The 20,533-nt window shown below is 44.9% G+C and overlaps 1 protein-coding gene across 1 annotated transcript; it reads left to right on the forward strand.

The window, feature by feature from the left end:
• The first annotated feature begins 2,051 nt into the window (after positions 1-2,051).
• On the forward strand, positions 2,052-20,143 carry LOC128346374 (fructose-1,6-bisphosphatase 1-like). Its single transcript, XM_053299608.1, has 7 exons — positions 2,052-2,458; positions 6,960-7,122; positions 9,989-10,081; positions 13,896-14,036; positions 16,800-16,937; positions 17,759-17,878; positions 19,771-20,143. The coding sequence occupies exons 1-7, from the start codon at positions 2,289-2,291 to the stop codon at positions 19,960-19,962; spliced, it is 1,017 nt and encodes a 338-aa protein (XP_053155583.1). The 5' UTR covers positions 2,052-2,288; the 3' UTR covers positions 19,963-20,143.
• Positions 20,144-20,533: the final 390 nt, after the last annotated feature.

The following is a 20,533-nucleotide window of genomic DNA, read 5'->3' on the forward strand; positions in this document are numbered from 1 at the left end:
TTTAAAAGGAACTGATCCCCGCCCCACCCATGGCTGCTGAACGGGTTTGTGCACATCCCTAATCATCAATGACCATTCTGGTCAATTACACTTCCCTTTCACAGACCTAGGGTGGTAGGCCTTCTTATAGGCACTCCCCTAATAAAAAAAGGCTACTCAACAGGAACAACAAACTATATAACTGAAACACATGACACAGGAACCAGAGTGTGCTGCAACCCAGTAGAGCTGGTTGAGTCGAAGGGTGGCTGCCGCATTTTTTTGGTCAGTGGCAGCAGCATGGTGATTTCCTACCACTGCTGGCCCAGTGTGGCTCCTGCATTTTACAGCTGCCGCTCTCCAGAGCTCCTCCTCCTCGGCCCCATGGGGCACTCTTCTCAGCAAACCAGAGTGTGCTGTGGGGCTGGCTGCGTCATAGGGTGGGTGCACAGCAGGTGAGAGCTGCAGCAGGGGCAGTGTGGACATTTCCCACAGCCACTGGCTCAGACTGCAGCTCCAGCCTGTCACAGCAGTTGCTCGCTGCTGCCCCCCCCCTCAGTTGGATCCTGCGGTGTGCAGGGCCAGCTGAGTGGGAAGGCGGTGCTTGCAGTAGGTGGGAGCTGTACCCCACTGGCAACAAGGCTTGCCTGCCCATTAGAAGAACTGAGCAGTCACCTGGGGTGACTGGAAGCAGGCAGGAGTGGTGACGGCATGGGCCACATGATGGGACCCAAGGTCAGCCTGTGCCCTTCGCCCACGCAGGCAGGCAGGCCTTGCTGGTGTGTAGGTGGCCACACAGGTGGGCACTCCCCATCACCTACCCCCCTGGCCTCCATGCCTGCTTGCCGCTTTTGTGATGAGCAATGTGTTCTAGAAATGTTACTGTGTCACACGGCAATATCATTATAACTCGCTGCAAAAGTAGTGGAGATGGCGGTGAGAAGGGTGTGCAGGTGGGTGATGGGAACCGCCCGCTCGCCCTCCTCGCCCCCACCTCCACCCACTGCTTCCGCTGAGAGCTATCATTACATCATTATGGCTCACCACAAAAGCGGTGGGGGGTGGAGGAGGCGGCAGCAGCATCGAGGGCAGGCTCATGCTCCCCGCTGCCCACCCACCCTCCTGCCCACCACAGCGTTCAACCACAGCTTTTGCCCCACTTTCAGCAGTTGGAGGCAGCAACCAGGAGGGCAGGCGTGTGTGTGCGCACCTGCACCTGCTCACCCACCCACCTGCATCAACGAAGTAGGTAAGTGAGCAGGCAGTGAGGGCGGCCCTGACTGGAGGTGGTGAAATGGAGATTTCCCACCACTGCCAGCCTGGAGTGTGGGTCCCGCCTGCCACAGTTGCTGCCCTCGGACTCGGCGGGACCCTGCAGCGCGCTCCACTCAGCAAACCACAGCACGCCATGGGTATATTTCCCACCACCGCCAGACTGAAATGCGGCTTCCAGTTCCGCCTGTTGCAGCCACTCGCCAGCCCTGCTTGGTAAACCCGGAGCAAGCCGCAGGGGACAGCCGAGTTAGAGGCTGACGCTGCTGCTGCTGCTGCTGACAATCCGGCTAGCGGAAGTGGAAGATTCTAGGCAGGAATCTCGCCACGGGGCTGGGGAAGGCACCCGCATCTCGGTGCTGCCCGGTCAGCCCCATGGCCCTGTAGCCCCCTCCCATTCTCCTCAGCCCCGCACCCACCAAGGGAGGCCTGCTCAAGCACCAAACACTCCTGCCGACTGGGTTGAGGCGCCCACTTGTTGAAAGCAGCTCCTGAAACGAAGTCCCCAAAGGACGCCTATATCAAGTTAAGCAGCCCCAAACGGGACTACGGACAACAAGGAGCTCGATCTAGCACTGAAAGTTACGGGGCCACTTTTAGCGTCACGAAGACGAGACTCCTCAGGCCCCAGTTGGCCACTTTCCTCTCCCATGTGCCCGCCTTCAAGTTTTGATTGGACCATATCCAACGTCGCCCTCTTCTCCTCCCTTGTCTCCCTCCTCCGCCCAACCAGAGCTGTGGCCTGCGCCTTTTCCAGTTCGCCCGCTGGTCTCAGATTCTGGAGGAAGCGCCTTCAGCAATTGGATACACGACGAGGGCGGCATCAGAGCTTCTCTTTGCTCCCTCCCCTAAACCGGAATTAGGCCACACGGGCGCGGCTCTTCCCCGCCCTCTCGCAGGATTGGGCGATTGGGGGTTAGCGCCCCCACACGTTTCCTACCATCTGGTGTTGGTGGTGTGTCTCCGCACCTTGCATTTGTTGGTAGCCGCTTTTCTGAGGGCGCAGCTCCTGCAGCAGCACCGCGTTCAACGCCGTCATGACAGATCGCTCCACCTTCGACACCAATGTGGTCACCATGACTCGCTTCGTGATGGAGGAGGGGAGGAGAGTAGGGGGCACGGGGGAGCTCACCCAGCTCCTCAACGCGCTCTGCACTGCCATCAAGGCCATCTCCACCGCCGTGCGCAAGGCGGGCATCGCTAACCTGTGAGTTCGCAGAACGCTCCCCCGCCCCCTCAGAAAGTAAAGCGCACCTTTCGGGCGTGCATGTCTTCAGGTGCCTTGGAGCACCCCGCTTCTTGAGGTCCCTGCACAGGACCGTCCGTAGTGGGGGGGGGGGTGCTGGGCTGGGGGCGAATCAGCGTGTGCTGCTTGCTTCTTATTTCAATGGCAAGTAGGACTCGCCAGCACTACCACCAAAATAATTGCCCTAACTCCTTCATAGGCACGCTGGCCATGGATAACCTTAGTCTTTAGAAGCAAACAAGCAAGCAGAGAGCAAAAAGCAAGCAAACCACCCACCCATCCTCCCTCCAAGCTGCTGATACTAATCAGAAGCACACTGGCCTTTGCTAAGCTTAGGCTACAGAACCGAGCAAGAAGCAAGTAAACAACTCTCCCTCTAGTGTTCCCTCTTTTTTCTTCTTCATGTGTTTGCTGATTGAGTTTTGCTCAGGGCAGCAGCACAGGGAAGCAGTGTGTGCGCATGTGCATTCAGAGTCCTAAACAACTTTCCTTGCATGATAACTTACCTAACAGAGTTAGGCACCTTGGAGGAAGATCAGGATTGCTATGTTATAATAATTCTGGAATGGCTGGGCAGAGTTCATACTACTAAATTTATATCCTGTTCTTCCTCCAAGGAACCTATGGATGGTTTCCCTCACAACAACCCTGTTAGGTAGGTTATCATGCAGTGTGGGTTGTTTCATCCAAATTGCCCCCCAAAGCATAGCTAAAATACTATTTTAAAGTACAAATAGTATCCCCTAACTTTAGATACCAACTATAACTTGGCATACACAATTCTCTTTTTCGGTGGGGTGGAGAGGGTGCCAGAATTCAGGCTGATGACTCCTTGGGGGGATAGAGCAATTGTAATGAAATGAAAAAAATATTCCTGAAGTCCTGCAGGTACCTGATATTGCTTGGACAATCCTGCCACTTAAATTAGCTGAATGGACTGCTTTTTACACCAGAATATGCTCAGGGGAAAGTTGATTGAAATTCTGAATGTAATCATCATATGTTAACTGTTATTGTTCTTAACAGATTTTTAACACTCAATAATCAGATCAATAATAATTCCAGAACATCATGTTCCCCAAAACAGAACCTCTCTTCCCCCCCTCCCTTGCCCTCTACTCATTCACTCACTGCCTTATTTCTTTCTCTTCCTCTCACTCTGTCTTTCTCCCTCCCCAGTTCTGGCCTTTCCTTGACCTCCATTCACTTATGCCCAGAGAAGGTGCCCTGTGCATCCTTTTGTGTCTCCCCTCTTTCTCTCCTGGCCCTGGGCAAGTGCCTCACACACTGAAGAACTGGCCATAATTCAGAGGTGTGTGTATAGAGCATGCCAGCAGCAGCAGGACGAAGGAAGCAAGAAGCCACACATGGCAAGAAATGCTTCTGCTTCAGTGCATGGGTGGGAGGAAAGAAATACTGGCAATGGGAAGAAGGAACCATCCGAGTTGGGAACAGTGTTCCCTCTAACAGGGACTCCCAGATGTTGTTGACTGCAACTCCCAGAATCCCCAAGCAAAAGCCATTGCTGCTGGGGATTTTGGGAGTTGTAGTCAACAACATCTGGGAATCCCTGTTAGAGGGAACACTGGTTGGGAAGAAATGTGTGCAGCAGGGAAGGGAAGAAACATGGTGGCGGTGGCTTGTCTTGGATGGAAAAAAGGTGCAGCGTCTCGGTCTCTGAAAGACAGTGGCTGCCGCCTGCCTGAGACTCTCGCCAGGCTGCTTGGCACCCCACACAGTAACTCAGCTCAGCTCTCTCCTGCTACTGCTGTGTGGCCTTCGCCCGGCTTGCTCTTGTCCTCCCTTGTTGCCTTGTGTGTGTTGCGCGGTGCTATGCTGACGTGACTGTCGATCTGTGATTGTGTACAGCTCAGGAGGAGGAGGAGGAGGAGGTTGAGGTTCCCTGCTAACTCACCAAAGAGGCACCTTTTAAAAGTGCCAATTCTCTTTATTTAGCAGGGGAAGAACAACTGGCTCTATTGCAGTATCCCTCCAGTGACTGTGGCTGGGCATTGCTGGTCTTAGGGTTCTTTTTAGATTGTGAGCCCTTCAGGGACTGGGAGCCATTTTATTTATTCTCTATGTAAACCGCTTTGGAAACTTTTGTTGAAAAGCGATATATAAATAATTGTAGTAGTTGTAGTAGAGGAAAGTGAGTGTGCAGGCTGCTTGGCCAGTGTGCCAGCGCGGGGCCTCTCCAAGCATGGGGCTGGGGCAATCACCCTGCCCAAAGGACGGCCCTGTCTTTGCCTCGACTAGCACTCCCATTACCTCTTCCGTGCTTTAGTTCCTTCCTTGGATCCACTCCTAGGACTCTGTCCAGGATCCACCAAGATGCTTGAGAGAGCAAACCATATTTTGCATGGTCACTCAACGCTTTATCTCTTTCCTCCCCATATTTTTGCACCGTTGCATGATTGTGAATTAGCACATAGTCCAGAGGCCCTATTTCTGAATGGCCAGCCACTCTCTTGGCACCTCTTCTCATTACAACACACCTGCATACCTGAAACTCTTAGAATGCAGAGCAGTGTTTGATATCCTTTGTCCTGAATCTCACCTTAGATTAACATTTACCAGGTAATCTAACAAGCCCTGCCTAGTACCTAGATACTCTTCATTACAGTCACATGTATGTATAGCCATTAATGCCAGAACCCAACTGAAAGGAACCATCATCCTATTATCTTGTCAATGAGTCTCCTTAATAATGATCTGTCATTCATATTGACAAACTCTAGCAGGATATTTGACACTATATTGCAGAAATCTTGGACTTGGATTCTCAGGATATCATGCTAAAGATGCTTGCTTGAGTCATCATTCAGCGCAACAGGTAGCACAAGTGTGAATTCCCCACCCATCTAGGATATACCAATGGATATTGTGTGGCTGCAATAATTCTCAGTGAATCTGTGTTTTTACAAAGTTGGTCTGTAGTATTTCAGAATAGAAAACACTTATTTTTGGGGAAGCTTTATGTGACAATGTTTTCTTTCAGAATTGGGTACTAGGTAAATCTATCTTTTTCTGACCTCTTGTTTTAACAAAATGAAGCACCACCCACTGAGTTTTATCTTTCCGCAAACAAGTTACAGTGCTAGTTCAGCCTTTTAGAATTCTATCTCCATGGAAAGTGATAGCATGAAGAGACTGTTGTTTCGTGCTACATATGTACATCTCTTCAGGGGCGTAGCAAGGCTGGAGTGGGCCCAGAGACAAAATTTTAAAACGGCCCCTCGCTGATACACACACACACACACACACTTCACATGTGACTTGCCTCTGGGGGGGGGCCTCGAGGTGGGGGCCCCAGGCAGCCGCCTCCCCTTGCCTAATAGTAGTTACGCCCCTGCATCTTAGACATATTTTGTTGGAGCTTTTGAACAAATGGTTATGTTGGGCCTTCCCCCATTTCAGCTTAGCTAACTTAGAAACAAAAGTTGAGCCAGCACGGTAGCTGTGTTCAGTAATCTGGATACATTGTGACTCTTTTATCTGTATCAGATTAAGTTAATGTATTACTCAGATAATATTTTAGTGGGTTATTTTACACACATTCCTGGTAGCATTTGCATTATCAGTATAGGGCAATTTGATTGGATTCATTTATTAAAATTTTTTTAAACACTAGTTTGTATAAACAAAAAGTTGTATAAAAAGATCATCCTGAAGAATCCAGTATCAAACTTTAGCCTTTGCCCTTTTAGATTATTGTCTGGACATAGTTGTTGCCTATGTAGTACAAGGGAGTATTTACAGATCAAGGTGCGCTTGTTGCAGTGCCTGGAGTGTGTTCTTCAGTCACACATGAGCTTCCTTGCTCAGTTCCACTTTGAGATCATTTTAAAGAACAGAGACAGGCAAAAGATAAATTTGTTTTGAGTCTGAAAACCCATATTACTTGGCAGTTTAATAGTAAGTTAAGCATTTTAAATCCTATTGGTTTCCATTGGAAAGTTCAATTCTTGCTCACTGATATGAATGGGATTTCAGAATCCCATCCAAAATAGTTTATTCGGCGGGGGCAGGCGGAATTGCCAAATGCCGATTGTCTCTCATGGATTCTTTTTTGGAAGTTAAGACAAGAACCTTCTATCATTAATCTTGGAATTTGTGTTTTAAATTTGTTCTTTCTATTTTAAATGTGTTTATAGGAATCCTCCTATTAGTAGGAACATAACACAGAAAGAGACTGTGTGACTCGTTCAAACGTTACAACTTTTGAGTATCTGCTCAGCTAAGTGCCTTTCTTCCTTGGGTCATTTTTGTTCATTGCACTCATGCAGCATTGGTCTGGATATCAGCCTGTGGGACCACAGTCTCCTGCAAAAGTTTGGATATCTCAGTGAAATATATCCAGGATCCTAATGAGACAAGAGTGGCTAAGAAACATGTCCCATTTGTTTAAAGCAAAATAGCACTGTAGTCCTTGTCTGATTGTCTTTTTTTGTTGGTTCAGTTATGGGATTTCTGGCTCTACCAACGTGACAGGAGACCAAGTAAAGAAGTTGGATGTCCTGTCCAATGACATGGTGATCAACATGCTCAAGTCATCATTCACAACTTGTGTGATTGTGTCAGAAGAAAACAAAGATGCTCTCATAGTGGAAGCTGATAAACAAGTCAGTAATCTAACTGCTTTTTCAATGCTTACCTTCCAGTTGGCACGTAGTAGCAGCTTACCCTAAGATACCAACTCCACAGCACAAAGAGGAGTACTCTTCTGAATGTAGACAATGGAACTAGGAAGGGAAACACAAAGTTCCCAATCCTGTTATTCCCTAATAAAGCTAACTAGCCAACCCCGCACAGAGCATCTGTGTGCTCTTTGGGGCGCTTTCCCTCACTTCTGTTCCTCCTCTCCCTCCCCACCACCACCTGCACAGAGCATCTCCAAGCGGGTGGCCAAAAAGGCCCCCACCGCTGCTGTTCCTCCTCCCGGGCGGCGAACAGGGAAGCCCCGCTGCCCGTTTCCCTTCCACCCCAGCCTCCAACAGACGCCACACATTCAGCCCCACTCCCCCGCTTCTGCTCCAGTCTCCAGTCCTGATGCCCACCCACTTCTCCTCCCCACTCCCCCCAGGCTGCTTTCCCCCCACTCCCCACCCACGGTTTCTGCTGCCGTCTCCTGACACCCACCTCCTCACTGCGGCTGCCCGCCACCATCTTGCCTGGGCCCGCCACCGCCTCTGCACCTCCTCCTCACAGCAGCCATTGCTGGCTGCTGCTGCTGCCTCCCCGCTGCCACCGGGACCGCTGCCTCCGCCTCCCCACTGTGGGCGGGGCTTCTGCCTCCCCAACGCAGTCGGGCCCACCGCTGCCGCTTCGCCTGCCTCTCCTCACTGCCATTAGCTTTCAGTCCAGCGAACATCAGCCAACCGGCACCCAGCCAATCAGGTGCCTCCCACACATAGCCTTGGCACATCTCCACGCATGGTTGGTGGCTGGCTAAGAGAATTAAGTATAATGATGCCCACATGGGAGCTTGAGAGAGGATTCACAATGGATAATTAGTGAGTTGGAGGGGATGTTTAAGACTTCCCTTGCTTCCCAATTATCCTCTACAATTGTCCCCTCCCCCACGTTGTTTAAAAGTTTTGTTCCTCCACCAAGTTGTGGAATGAAGAGAGCCTGGCTAGAAGAAAAGCAGCCTTTGGTAGGTATTTGCAGGAGGGAATAGGGAGTATATAATTTAAGCAACTCTCCCACAAGCCAGTCTTCCCATAGAACTGCCCTCTGACTTACATTTCCCGTTACCTTGGCAAAGGTGGAATTTGGACCAGGCATGTGCCAGGATAGCTCTTTCGGGGCCAAATGAGACATTGTTATAACTTGGCATATGCTGTTGAAAACATGGTGTCTTCATGTTAAGCTGAGCAAGTGATGGAGAGGGCATGTGTTGGCAGAGCTGCTTCTAAGCACTTGAATGAGCCCAACCGTGGTGGCATACACATGCAGCAGAATGAGGTGGTAAGGCTCTTGAGTGGCAGAATAGACTTCAGGGGCCCTGGTTTTGAATGTTCCTCCATATAAAAGCAACTTGCAAGGAAAACCTTGTATGCCAGAGAAAGTGATTGTCGTCTACCCCATTCCTCCCTATTGTAGTAGCTTTGTATTTGCAGGGAGGTTTCACATAGGGGAAAACGTGATTCCCCCATCTCCCATTGCTCTTTGCTCTGTAAGGAAAGCCTCTGGAAGCTGCATGTGTGTGGCAAGGGCAAAGGATGAAAGCCGCACCTTTCTCTGTGCCATGGTCCTATCAGGATTGCCCTCTCCTGTGCCTGCTACTTCTAAATTTAAAAACAGGCATGATGATATAATGTGATAAGTGTGTTGTCTAGCTTAGTCCTTGACCATCATTTATTGGAAGACTGAGCCAAGGGCAAAACTTACCCCTTTTTACATTCCTTTCCCTTATATACTGGCACTGGCTTTTTACCAAATACATGAGTACCAATAGCTTGGTGTATCAAATTGTACATGATAAGTTCTTGGTGGATTGTGCTCATATTTCTTGGTCCGGATGTTAATTTCTTGAGCAAGAGTTGGGCTTTGGTTTGCCATTAGTTACAGATGCTCCCAAATCATTATGAGCATTGTTGTTCACTGCAATAATAAAGAAACTGAGGACTATGTGGCAGAAAGTAATGTGCATGAACAGTTTCATTCAGTCTGAATTAGAACTGAATTCTGACCGAACTGTGGGTATGCAAACTGCTTTGGTCAAACTGATTGATTGTGCCCATTGGTCCAATGAACCAACTCGAACCGGTTCATGATCTGACTGCTCTAACTGGCTCGGTTCAAGGTGATCCAATTTGCATTTGAACCATTTCTGCTCATCTTTAATAGAAAGACATCTAACCAAGCCTTTCTTGACATTTTGTGGCTGAAGGAAGCCCTTTATATTGCACTACCTGCAGCTCACAGCGATAATGCTTCAGTTATAGAATTCAGGTATCTTAAACCCCAAACAGTTTTCATCAGGATGACAAAACTTAGTTCAAGCAATCAACTTTGAACAAGAATGTTCCATTTGGGAAGTCTGTAGTTACATGGTGGATCATTCATTTGATGCTTGTGTCTAGGGGTGTGAATAGATTGCGGTTCATGCACACCCCTACTTGTTTCTTACTAATAGTTTGGGACCCATTTGCATCAGAACCACTCCCAGTTCAGCCTTCTAACACCAAGTGGGTAGAAGTCTGAAAAACTGCACTCCCTACTCCAAGGCCTGCTCCAGGACTGAGAGTCCTTTTGAAAACTGCCCTCCATGACTTTCCAGCACTACTATGTGAAGGGTATGGGTACAGAGAGCATTTCTGAAAGCCCTGGGTCCTCAACAGCTGCCTGATCATGCTCACTCCTGACACTGGCCTTAGACACTGACACTGGCTTCCCCCTCCTCAGCTTAGCAGTGAAACAAACATTTGTTGGTAGACATGTCTAATTTACCTCTGTGTGTATCCAAATGTACTTTTCTTGTAGGGTAAATATATAGTCTGCATGGATCCTCTTGATGGCTCATCTAATATTGACTGCCTTGTTTCTATTGGAACCATTTTTGCTATCTACAGAAAGGTAAGCTATACTAAACTTTTGTTTATGCAAGAAAAGAGGTAATATGAATAATGAAGAACGTATAATGTAATCTCATACTTTTAGGATCAGATTTCTGCATATATTGAACTTGTTAACTGGCATCTCGGATTCAGAGTTAGTGGTGACAGTTATTAAGTGATGAGAATTCACATTATGTTCTGACTGAATCCAGTTTTATACGATTTCCTTAATTGAGCTGAATTGGCCACTGAGTTTAAAGTCTGAATCTCATGTGATCTTATTTAGTTATTTAATACATTTATATACTGCCCATATCAAGGCAGTTCACAGTCAAATGTTTAATGGTGCAAGCTGGTTTTTGAAAAGGGGGAAGTGATCTTGCAGCATGGCATCTTAATTTGTGGCATAAACCTCCAAGCACTTCTGGCAGAGCAAGAGTTTCCGGTGAGGATTTTATTTGCTCACATAAAGATTGGCATCTTAATGTGTACCCTTCCTTCTGATAGGCAGGTACCTTCTTTGAATCAACCTGAAATGCTGTAACAACTTGTTTATAAATATGCAGTTGGCTGACATGTGGAAAACTACTCAACGTAGTCCCACTGAAATTATTTTATTTGTTTGTTTGTTTGTTTATTTATTATTAAAAAATTTATACTGCCCTTCCAAAAAGCTCAGGGCAGTTTACATTAAAACACCATTAAAATCAATTAACAATTAAAACAGAAATTATAAAACTACATAAAATAATAAATAACAATTAAAACATCATAAAAAACCAATTAAATAGCCAAAACAATTTAAAAACAAGTTTTAAAAAGCTGAGACAGCTTGGTTGAAGAGATGTGTTTTCAGAGGTTTCTTAAAAATTGCCAGAGATGGGGAGGATCATATCTCAGAAGGGAGCGCATTCCACAATCTTGGGGCAGCAGCTGAGAAGGCCCGTCTCTGTGTAGCCACCAAACGAGTTGGCGGCAACTGGAGACGGACCTCCTCAAGTGACCTCAATGGGCGGTGGGGCACATAGCGAAGAAGATGTTCTCTTAAATACCCAGGGCCTAAGCTGTTTAAGGCTTTGTAAGTTATTACTAGCACTTTGTATTTTGTCCGGAAACCTACTGGCAGCCAGTGTAACTCCATCAGTAAAGGAGTAACATGGTCTCTCCGAGATGACCCAGAGACCAACCTGGCTGCCGCATTCTGAACCAACTGAAGTTTCCGGACTATGTAAGGCAGCCCCACATAGAGCGCATTACAGAAGTCAAGTCTGGAGGTTACCAACAAATGTACCACTGTTTTGAGGTCATTGATCTTGAGAAACGGGTGCAGCTGGCGTATCAGCCGGAGCTGATAGAAGGCACCCCTGGCCACTGCCTCAACCTGAGAAATCAAGGAGAGGTGTGAATCCAGAAGTACTCCCAGACTGCAAACCTGTTCATCTCTAAAGTTCTGACCCCACACAATAAGTACCTCCGTCTTATCTGGATTCAGCTTCAGTTTATTCTCCCTCATCCAGCCCATTACTTCTTCCAGGCAGGCATTTAGGGAGGAAATGCCAGCTCCTGAAGAATTTGACATGGAGACGTAGATCTGTATGTCATTAAACGTTTTAATTCCAATGTGTCTTCATTGAGTAACTTTCTTCAAGTCAGCCAGTGCATTGAAGGTATGCCCTCTCTTAATTAGTCAGATTTTAGAATTTAGTGTATGTAATAGTATTCTGTGTTGATGGACTTAAATACCACCATTTCTCAAGGTGGTTTACATCCTAAAAAGTAGTATATGCTCCGGGGGGTTTCTCTAATCTGGGCCAAACAGCAAAGTAAGAAAGCGCCTTGGTTGCTGAAATGGTTGGCGTTCTGCTTGGTGACAACTGCAAATTATTAGCAGCTTCCAATGGCATTGTTATCCTAGGCCGTCATGCTTGAATCTCAAACCAGCTCTCCAAGTCTTGCTCATCTCTTAGTTATGATTGTCAGGAATTCAGCATGTGTGGAGCTTCCCAGAGCTCTGACAGGTTTTTGACCTTCAAACAGCTTGGGACTGGGGTACCTGTTGGATCACATTTGCCCATATGAACCTGCTAGCGTCCTTCACAAGCCTTGCTCTTGACCTTGCTGCTGACACGGAACTGGCCAGGGGACCAGGGTGGGTTGTGGTGGGGACCAGGGACAGGATATTTTCAGTAGTGGCCCCTCTCCTTGGAATGTGTTTTCAAAGGAGCTTTGCCAGTCTTCCTCCCTAACGAATATTAGTCTGAAAACCCTCCTCTTTCAAGAAGCATTTTAAATTTGGTTTTAATTTGTTATCCAGTTTTAATAAACTTTAGCCTGTTTTTTTAAAATAGTGTTGTCTCTTTATTCTAAAACTGCCTTGAGCAGCAGTGTGCTGGAGGAGTGGGGTAGAAACATTTTAAATACAAAATGTAAAAAATGAACAAAAGGGACTGACCTAGATAAACTCCTGGTTTGAACTAGCAAGGTAGTTCCTTAAAGTCGGGGATTACAGCCTTTTAAAAACAAGTGTACCCTTTGTGTCGGAAACCTCCATCTCAGGATTCCTGAGAGGAAGGGAGGCTGTGTGTGTGTGTGTGTGTTGCAGATACAGGCAGTTTCAGTCCCAAAGCTGGTCTAAGTTATTCATAAATTAATGGGACCAGTAAACATCCCATTAATTTCAGTAAGGTTACTTTTGAGTAACTTAATCAGGATGTAGGCCAGTGAATGGAGTAGCCTGTCTCATAACTGTAACATTTAAACCTGTGCATCTTAAAAACACCATCAAAATGGTTGGGGAATCTGACTCTGGATGATTTTAGATGCAACAGGTTAATTGGATTGGGTATTAGCCCAGCTTTGGGGCTGAAACTGCCTTGGTTCTTTACCCAGCCGCTAGACAGGGTGTGTGTGTCCTTATTGGTTCAACTGTACCTCTCAGTGGCTTTTGATGTCATCAGCCATGGTATTTTTCTGGACAGCTTGTTTGGGTTGCAACTGGGTGGAATAGAATTGTGCTTGTTCCAGTTCTGTGTGGGTGGCAGGTTCCAGAAGATGGTGCTGAATCAAACTTTGGCCCGACCAGCCAAAGCACTGATTCAAATTGGGGATCACTTGTGTGGCAGCCGCCAAACTGACTAGGGGTTGCTTTGCACAGTCCTATGAGTACCATTTGCAGTAGAGCAATGGTGGGATTGGGATATGGCTCATATCCTGCTTGTGGGCTTTCCAGAGGTGGGGAAATAGAAGCTGACCTAAATAGGCCTTTCGTCTGATCCAGCAGGGCTTTTCTTATGTTCTGTGTTACTACTACTACAAATATTTATATATCGCTCTTCAACCAAAGTTATCAAAGTAGTTTACATAGAAAAATAATAATACATAAATAAGATGGTGCCCGAAGGGTGCTCAATCAAAAAATAAACGTTAGGCAGATGCCAGCAACAGCCACTGGAGGAATGCTGTGCTGGGGCTGGATAAGGCCAGTGCTCTCCCCCTGCTAAATATAAGAGAATAACCACTTTAAAAGGTGTTTCTTTGCTCAGTTAGCAGGGGCGTTCTTACATCCACCTTTAATTGTGTGTTCTGAACTAACTGTGTGGTTGTGTTTTGGTCAATCAGTCATTTGCTACCAGTCAATTGTTAGTTTTTAATTTATCTCATTTTAAAAATGTTATTGTTGCTTCATTATTTTTGTTGGTCTGTTGCATGGAACTTGAGTGCCCATAAAGGTAGGACAGTATAGACATCTCTCTCTCTCTCTCTCCCTCCCTTTTTTTAAAAAGGGTTTTAAATGTCAGTGTCCCTGATTTTAAGTTTCTTCTTTTTGACTCCAGGCTTCCTCTGGTGCCCCTTCTGAGAAAGATCCTTTGCAGCCTGGGCGTAATCTTGTAGCAGCTGGTTACGCCCTCTATGGCAGTGCCACCATGCTTGTTCTAGCTCTGGAGTGTGGTGTCAACTGCTTTATGCTTGATCCGGTAAGGAATACAGTAATGTCCTATGAAAGTATTTCTGTCTTTTAAACAGGTAACATAACACATATAAAATGAGAAGTCGGCTTGGCCTAAAAAAAAAGGGGAAAAAAAAAAGTTGGTTCCACTCTAAAAATATCATGATTGGCAATAAAGCAGTCGTCCTCAAATGAGAAAAACAAAACAAAACAACCTGTGCATATCCAAGGAAGATTAGTCCACCTGGCTAGGGCTGGCCTTGAGCCTGAGAAACCGAAGTTCTTGCCGAGCTGTGAGCTTACAAGGTGGCATTGGGTAAATTGTGCCCTTTCAACCTCGGCTTCCTATATCTGAAGTGAGAATAATATTATTTCTTGTTTACACAGTCAGACAGGTGTTATTGACTGGTTTGTTTTATCCAGACATCGAGTCCTTCCCAAGGACCTGGGATGGCTGAATTTTATTGTCAGTTGTTATAGATATCGTCGCAGAATATAGGCTGTTCCCAGTAAAGCTGCTTTTTGTAATTGGCTGATGGTGATTTCTGTGGCCCCTATGGTGTAGAGGTGCTCTTCAAGGTCTTTTGGAACTGCACCCAGGGCGCCAATTACCACTGGGATTATTTTGGTCCTTTTCTGCCACAGCCTTTCAATTTCAATTTGTAGATCTTTGTATTTGGTGATTTTTTTCTATTTCTTTTTCTTCTATTCTGCTATCCCCTGGTATTGCTATGTCGATTATTTTGATGATGATGATGATGATGATGATGACATTTATATGCCGCTCTTCCTCAAGGAGCCCAGAGCAGTGTACTACATACTTGAGTTTCTCCTCACAACAACCCTGTGAAGTAGGTTAGGCTGAGAGAGAAGTGACTGGCCCAGAGTCACCCAGCTAGTATCATGGCTGAATGGGGATTTGAACTTGGGTCTCCCCGGTCCTAGTCCAGCACTCTAACCACTACACCATGCTGGCGAATAATATGAATAATAGTCATAAGTTTGTTGTGGGCAGAAAAGCTAAAAAGAAAATCAATATTAAAAAATATCCAAAATAAAAGGATCCCCCCACCTCCCAATATAATACTGAGGTTGTTCTAACGAATAGCCCTACCCAGGCAGGGCTGGTCATGAGAACTGCCGGGATCCAATCCCAGCACCCCTCAGCTTAGTAGCCTGAATTTTGTACCTGGGCTAAAAGGCATGTGTGCTCCAGCAGCCATGACAAACATAAGAGACTGGGGGAAGGCGTGATCCAGCCTCAGGAATTTCCTTAATGCACCACACTGGGATATCTGGAGGCCAAACATTCTTCCCCAGCCTCTAGGTTGGTGTGCCACTTGCTGCAGTGCCAGTCATGTGGGTGTGTCAGTGCGATGCCTGGAGCTGCAATATTCATGTGGGGTGGGTGGGTAGGTAGGATCCTGCCTTCCTCCCCAGCCCAGGCGGTCATGTGAATGACCTTACTATTTTCTCCCTCTTGTATTGCTCTGTGCCCGCTAAACTCTCCTTCAGTGCAGCTGGGTCATGTTAGCAGCTTGGCTTTCTGTTCTCCTGTAGCTTAAAGAGTTAGGATTCAAAGAATGTGTGAAGTTTAAAATGCAGACCAATCAGCAGCCACGCCATGTACCACCTTGCCTCCATTACACCGGCCATCCTCTGCATAACAACCACACTACACACCTGCCAATGTTGCACTTGGACTTCCACAGTTGAGGCATTCTGGGACTTAACCAAGAGAACCTTCTTTGCTACATCTGAACTGCCATTTTAAGGGCAATCAGATTATGGCTCGGTGACCTTTTTGCCCTTCAGATGGTGACTTGACACATTGTGTGCGAGTCCATATAAATGATAGATGATTATATAAATTCCACAGTAGTTTCAGGCAGCTTTTGCTGAAATGAAAGTTATTGATCAGCTGGCACAAAAAATAACCAAGCCTGGAAAGCTATTGGACATCATATGTGAGTTCATGTACTGAAGGTTTTAAAAATCCAATAATTCCTTTCAGTTGTAGCACTAGTGTATATAAATGACCTCAGGATTTAAAGCATCACTATTTACTTAGGAGCTATTTCAAACAAGGCTGTCTTCTGTCAATCTATATCCTAGCAAAATCATGTTAACAGATGTTCTTGTGCCCTTTCAGATTGCATCCTGATGTCTTAAAGAGTAAGTGGGTGTTTGTGTGTGTGTGAGACACCTTTTAGCACCTAGAATCTTTTCCCCTACTGCACCATGCATGTTTTTGCATAGCTCATAGTATGCCATGTAATTAGAATTGTTTTCTGAGACAAAAAATTCCTTCCTAAGAAGTAAAAATTGCACTTTATCATATTCATTCCATTTAACAGAACTGGAATTTGATGTTTTCCATTACTAGAAATTGGCATTCTCCAACATAGATGCTTCGAGTAGATGCATGTAGTCTTTCTTTATTGGATTTCTTTTTTGCGATTAGACCCTTATGTTTTGCATTTGTGGTAACATTTAAAAACAGTGAAAACATTATGACTGCTTACAAATAACTTGTTTCAATATGTACAAGCCTTGTCTAGGTGCTCCAAAATATAGGAGCCATCTTAGCAGAATGTAGTCTGTTACTGGGGGGAAATATTCACTGGTACAGATTCTCTACCTGGTCCAAGTGTGTAGACTTGTCTTATTCTGCCTGTACTAACTTGTTTGATATTTTATGTAGTAGGTTATTTTCTATAAACTGTGGATAGAATTTACTTGGAAATAAAGTGTATTCTATAAAAATGGTTATGCTTCCTTCTTATGCTAGGCAATTGGGGAATTCATTTTGGTCAACAAGGATGTAAAAATCAAGAAAAAAGGAAATATCTACAGTCTCAATGAGGGATATGCTGCATACTTTGATCCTGCTGTGACAGAATATCTTAAGAAGAAGAAATTCCCACAGGTAAACTTTCACATTCTGCAAAGAATATTTTGAAATTCAGGCACACATACTGTCAAAATGTCTTTGAATGTAAATGTATCTGTTTTATATAGCCCTACAATCTTTCTACAAAGTTTTATGTGCACAGTTTGATGCATACAAAATGAGAACCAAGATTAAGTCCTAGGAAACAAGGTTGCTTGATGTATACAAATACTTCTAAGGGCTGATTCAAACATTAGAAATGCGTTGGATAAAAATGCTTCCATGTAGGAAAAGGGATGAACAGTATGTGTTGATTACCTGAAATGATTGCACAGTCCTCTATTTCACTATGCTTTTATTTTTCCATTTATAAACTGTATGTTTACACATTGGGAAGTTGTGATTAACTATGATTCACACAAAAATTATATAAATGAGTGATAATTGGACATGATGATCTATATGCTTTTCTACCATGCAAGGAATTTATAATTTGGGGAGCAGCTCTAAGCATGTCCACAGAGCACATTTAGGGCTCCTAAACTACTATTTTTCAGAGCATCTAATCTCTACAGTCCACACAAATATAGTGCTTCAGCCTTTGCCAGTACTGTGACTTCACCTGACTAACAGGTGTGATTGTGAAGTCTGTATGTCTTGGTTTCCCTGCTGTGAGCATGATTGGTATTCTGGGGCAAAGGGTAATCCTTTTACTAGAGCAATCATGAGCAAACATAGTTGTCGTCTGGATCTTTCCTGAGAGAGTGGCAGCTGCTTCCTTCTTAACACCTGTTTGTAGGATGGAGTATCTTCTTAAAGGAAAATTTATCCTAAAATAACATCTTCTCCCTTTATAGGATGGTAGTTCTCCCTATGGTAGCAGATACATAGGCTCCATGGTTGCTGATGTGCATCGTACTTTGGTATATGGCGGAATCTTTTTATATCCAGCCAACTCAAAGAGCCCCAAAGGAAAGGTAACTTAAAATATATCTGCTTTTACAAGACTTCATTACTTGATAACATAATTTTCTTCAAATTATATGACTGAACCTCTTTCTAAACATGTTTAGGTATGCAGTCTTGGCATACTGGGCAAGAAAATTGCTGGGGCTGTTAAGCAATGCTATATTTAATGAGGAGCAGGAGGAATGTTCTCTCGCTGTCCATTTTCTGTTGGCTGAGTGGTAGATCCACCCATAGATCCCCCCCCACCGGACAGTTCTGAATCGCACTCCTCCCACTGTACATGATGGAGAACCATCACACACTGCTGTAATTTTATGACATCATATGGACTTGATGACACTCCCAGCTCAAACTGCTAGGAGTTCTTAGGGTGTGTATTTTGCCAGAATATCAATCTTTATGGACTGATGGGATCTCTTGGTGACTTACAGTAGAGTATTTGAGTCTAAGTAGTTTAACAGTAGCAATTAAAATTTAAGTTTTAAAAACTCTCCGCCATAGCTGGCCTGGTGCTTGTTTCTCAGCTTAGGTGTTCCTTGTGTGTAAAATCTGAGTATTTATTGGTACCTTTGATTGTCTTTGTGCAGCTCTGGTGTCTAGTTCTAGAATTTTGTCTTAGAATCCCTGTAATCTGTAGTAACTCCAGTATAGTTTTGAACTTGTATATGCAGATTATCCCAGTGTGTGGCTCATGGGGTACAGTAGGCAACTGGCTACCCCTGCGCCCAGCAGCTGGTTCTGATTAGTGGATCTTGGGGTTCTAGTTAAACACAAAGTGGCTTCTACAAGCTTAGAGTCTGCCCACTTCTGAAGTAGACCATTCACTCTAAATGGCACAAAACAGGGTGCAGTGGACTAAACACTCCCTTTTACAGTCAAAGATTTTGGCATTTTTCTTTGAATTATGCAGAGACATCATAGGTGGAAAGTCTGAACAAATCAGTCTGTATGTGCTGGGACTGAAGCTACAGATAGAGATGAAATGTACTTAGGCTCTAGTATTCCCCATGACAACCACTACTTGGCATAATTCCTTTGAGTGCTCAACCCAATAAGGCTTTGGAGGTCCAGTACTTCCTGAGTCAAAGTTTGCCTCTTGCTTTGGGAAAGTAAGGCTGCACTCCTATGCTCGTTTGTTTGGGACTTGAAACTCAGCGAGACTCCTTGTCCCACTAGATGTGATGTGGGGCACCTGTGAATCGGATCCCCTTTTTTCTTTGTAAGTGTTGTTAACAGCTATGGGGGTGGAAATCTAGATTAGGACCATAGTCCTGGGCAAAGAGGTTAACCCTTTCATCCTGTACCATTTTGCTGCTTAAACTTGCCTCCCTGAAGCTGTAGTTTTGCCACCTTGAGCAATGGTCTATCTTGCCTTGTGGGACAAACAGGAGCTTCAAGCATAATTTCAAATGTTCAGCAGCTCAGAAGTTGCTGATTTACATGGTAAAGTCTTTCCTCACTTTTGGTTAGACAGGAGGAGTCATATTTGTTCAGGGGAAAACTTTAATCTACGTTTTGAAACTCTTTCAGTGTTTGTTTCAGCTTGTAGATAAGATTCGGTTACTCATTTACGTGGCATGTAACCAACAGGACCTTTCCCCTCAATTCATGAACTTTTTCTGTGTACTATTAATTAATTAGGCCCTTGTTCTTTGCACAGTTTCACTAATCAATCCTGTACTCTTATATCTATTTCTTTCCCCCAAGAAAGATAATAGAATGTCTGCCAGTGTAAAATAATGTGCAAAATGGTGTGGCAAACTTGGTCAAAAACTGCAAGGAGCTTTGTGCAACCATGGCAAATTCACCAGAGACCATATTCACTTGCGGTAGAAGCACAACATGTGTTGTAGATGCCTGATCTTTTCTTTTCTATTTTGTTCAATCTATCTCATTCCAGTTGAGATTACTCTATGAATGCAACCCCATGGCTTTTGTCATTGAGAAGGCTGGAGGAGTTGCTACAACAGGCAAGGAGGCGGTCTTGGATGTTGTGCCAAACGACATTCACCAGCGTGTGCCGATTGTCTTAGGGTCTCCAGATGATGTGCAGGAATATTTGGACCTAGTCAAGAAGCATTCAGCAAAGTGAAGAGCAGAGGGTTTGATGCATCTACAATGGAAATGCCTTTCAGCTGGACCAAAGACCATACTGTGCAATCCTACTGACTGTGAAACAAATGTCTTCAGTACAAGTGAACCAGGACTTCATAATGTGTTATATACACAAATTATGCTTTCTTCACTGTGTCATTAAAATCAAATTGAAGAGCGCTTGTCTTATGTTTTATTACTTATTATTTATTTATTTATCATATTTTTACACCGCCCAAAACTTACGTCTCTGGGCGGTTTACAACAAGATTAAAAAGTAAAACATTAGTTAAAAACAAAAACAAAACAAAACAAAAATTTAAAAGCAAGAAATGTAAAACACAATTTAAAATTTTTAAAACAATATTCTAAAAACAACATTCAAAACATTATCAGTTAAAAGCCTGGGTGAAGAAATGCTCCTTTAAGGACTTTTTAAAGGATGTCAGAGATGGGGAGGCTCTTATTGCACTGGGGAGCGCATTCCAAAGCCTCGGGGCAGCAGTGGAGAAGGCCCGTCCCTGAGTAGCCACCAGACGAGCCGGTGGCAAATGCAGACAGATCTCTCC

Source organism: Hemicordylus capensis, chromosome 2, assembly GCF_027244095.1.
Source record: "Hemicordylus capensis ecotype Gifberg chromosome 2, rHemCap1.1.pri, whole genome shotgun sequence".
Lineage (NCBI taxonomy): Eukaryota > Metazoa > Chordata > Lepidosauria > Squamata > Cordylidae > Hemicordylus > Hemicordylus capensis.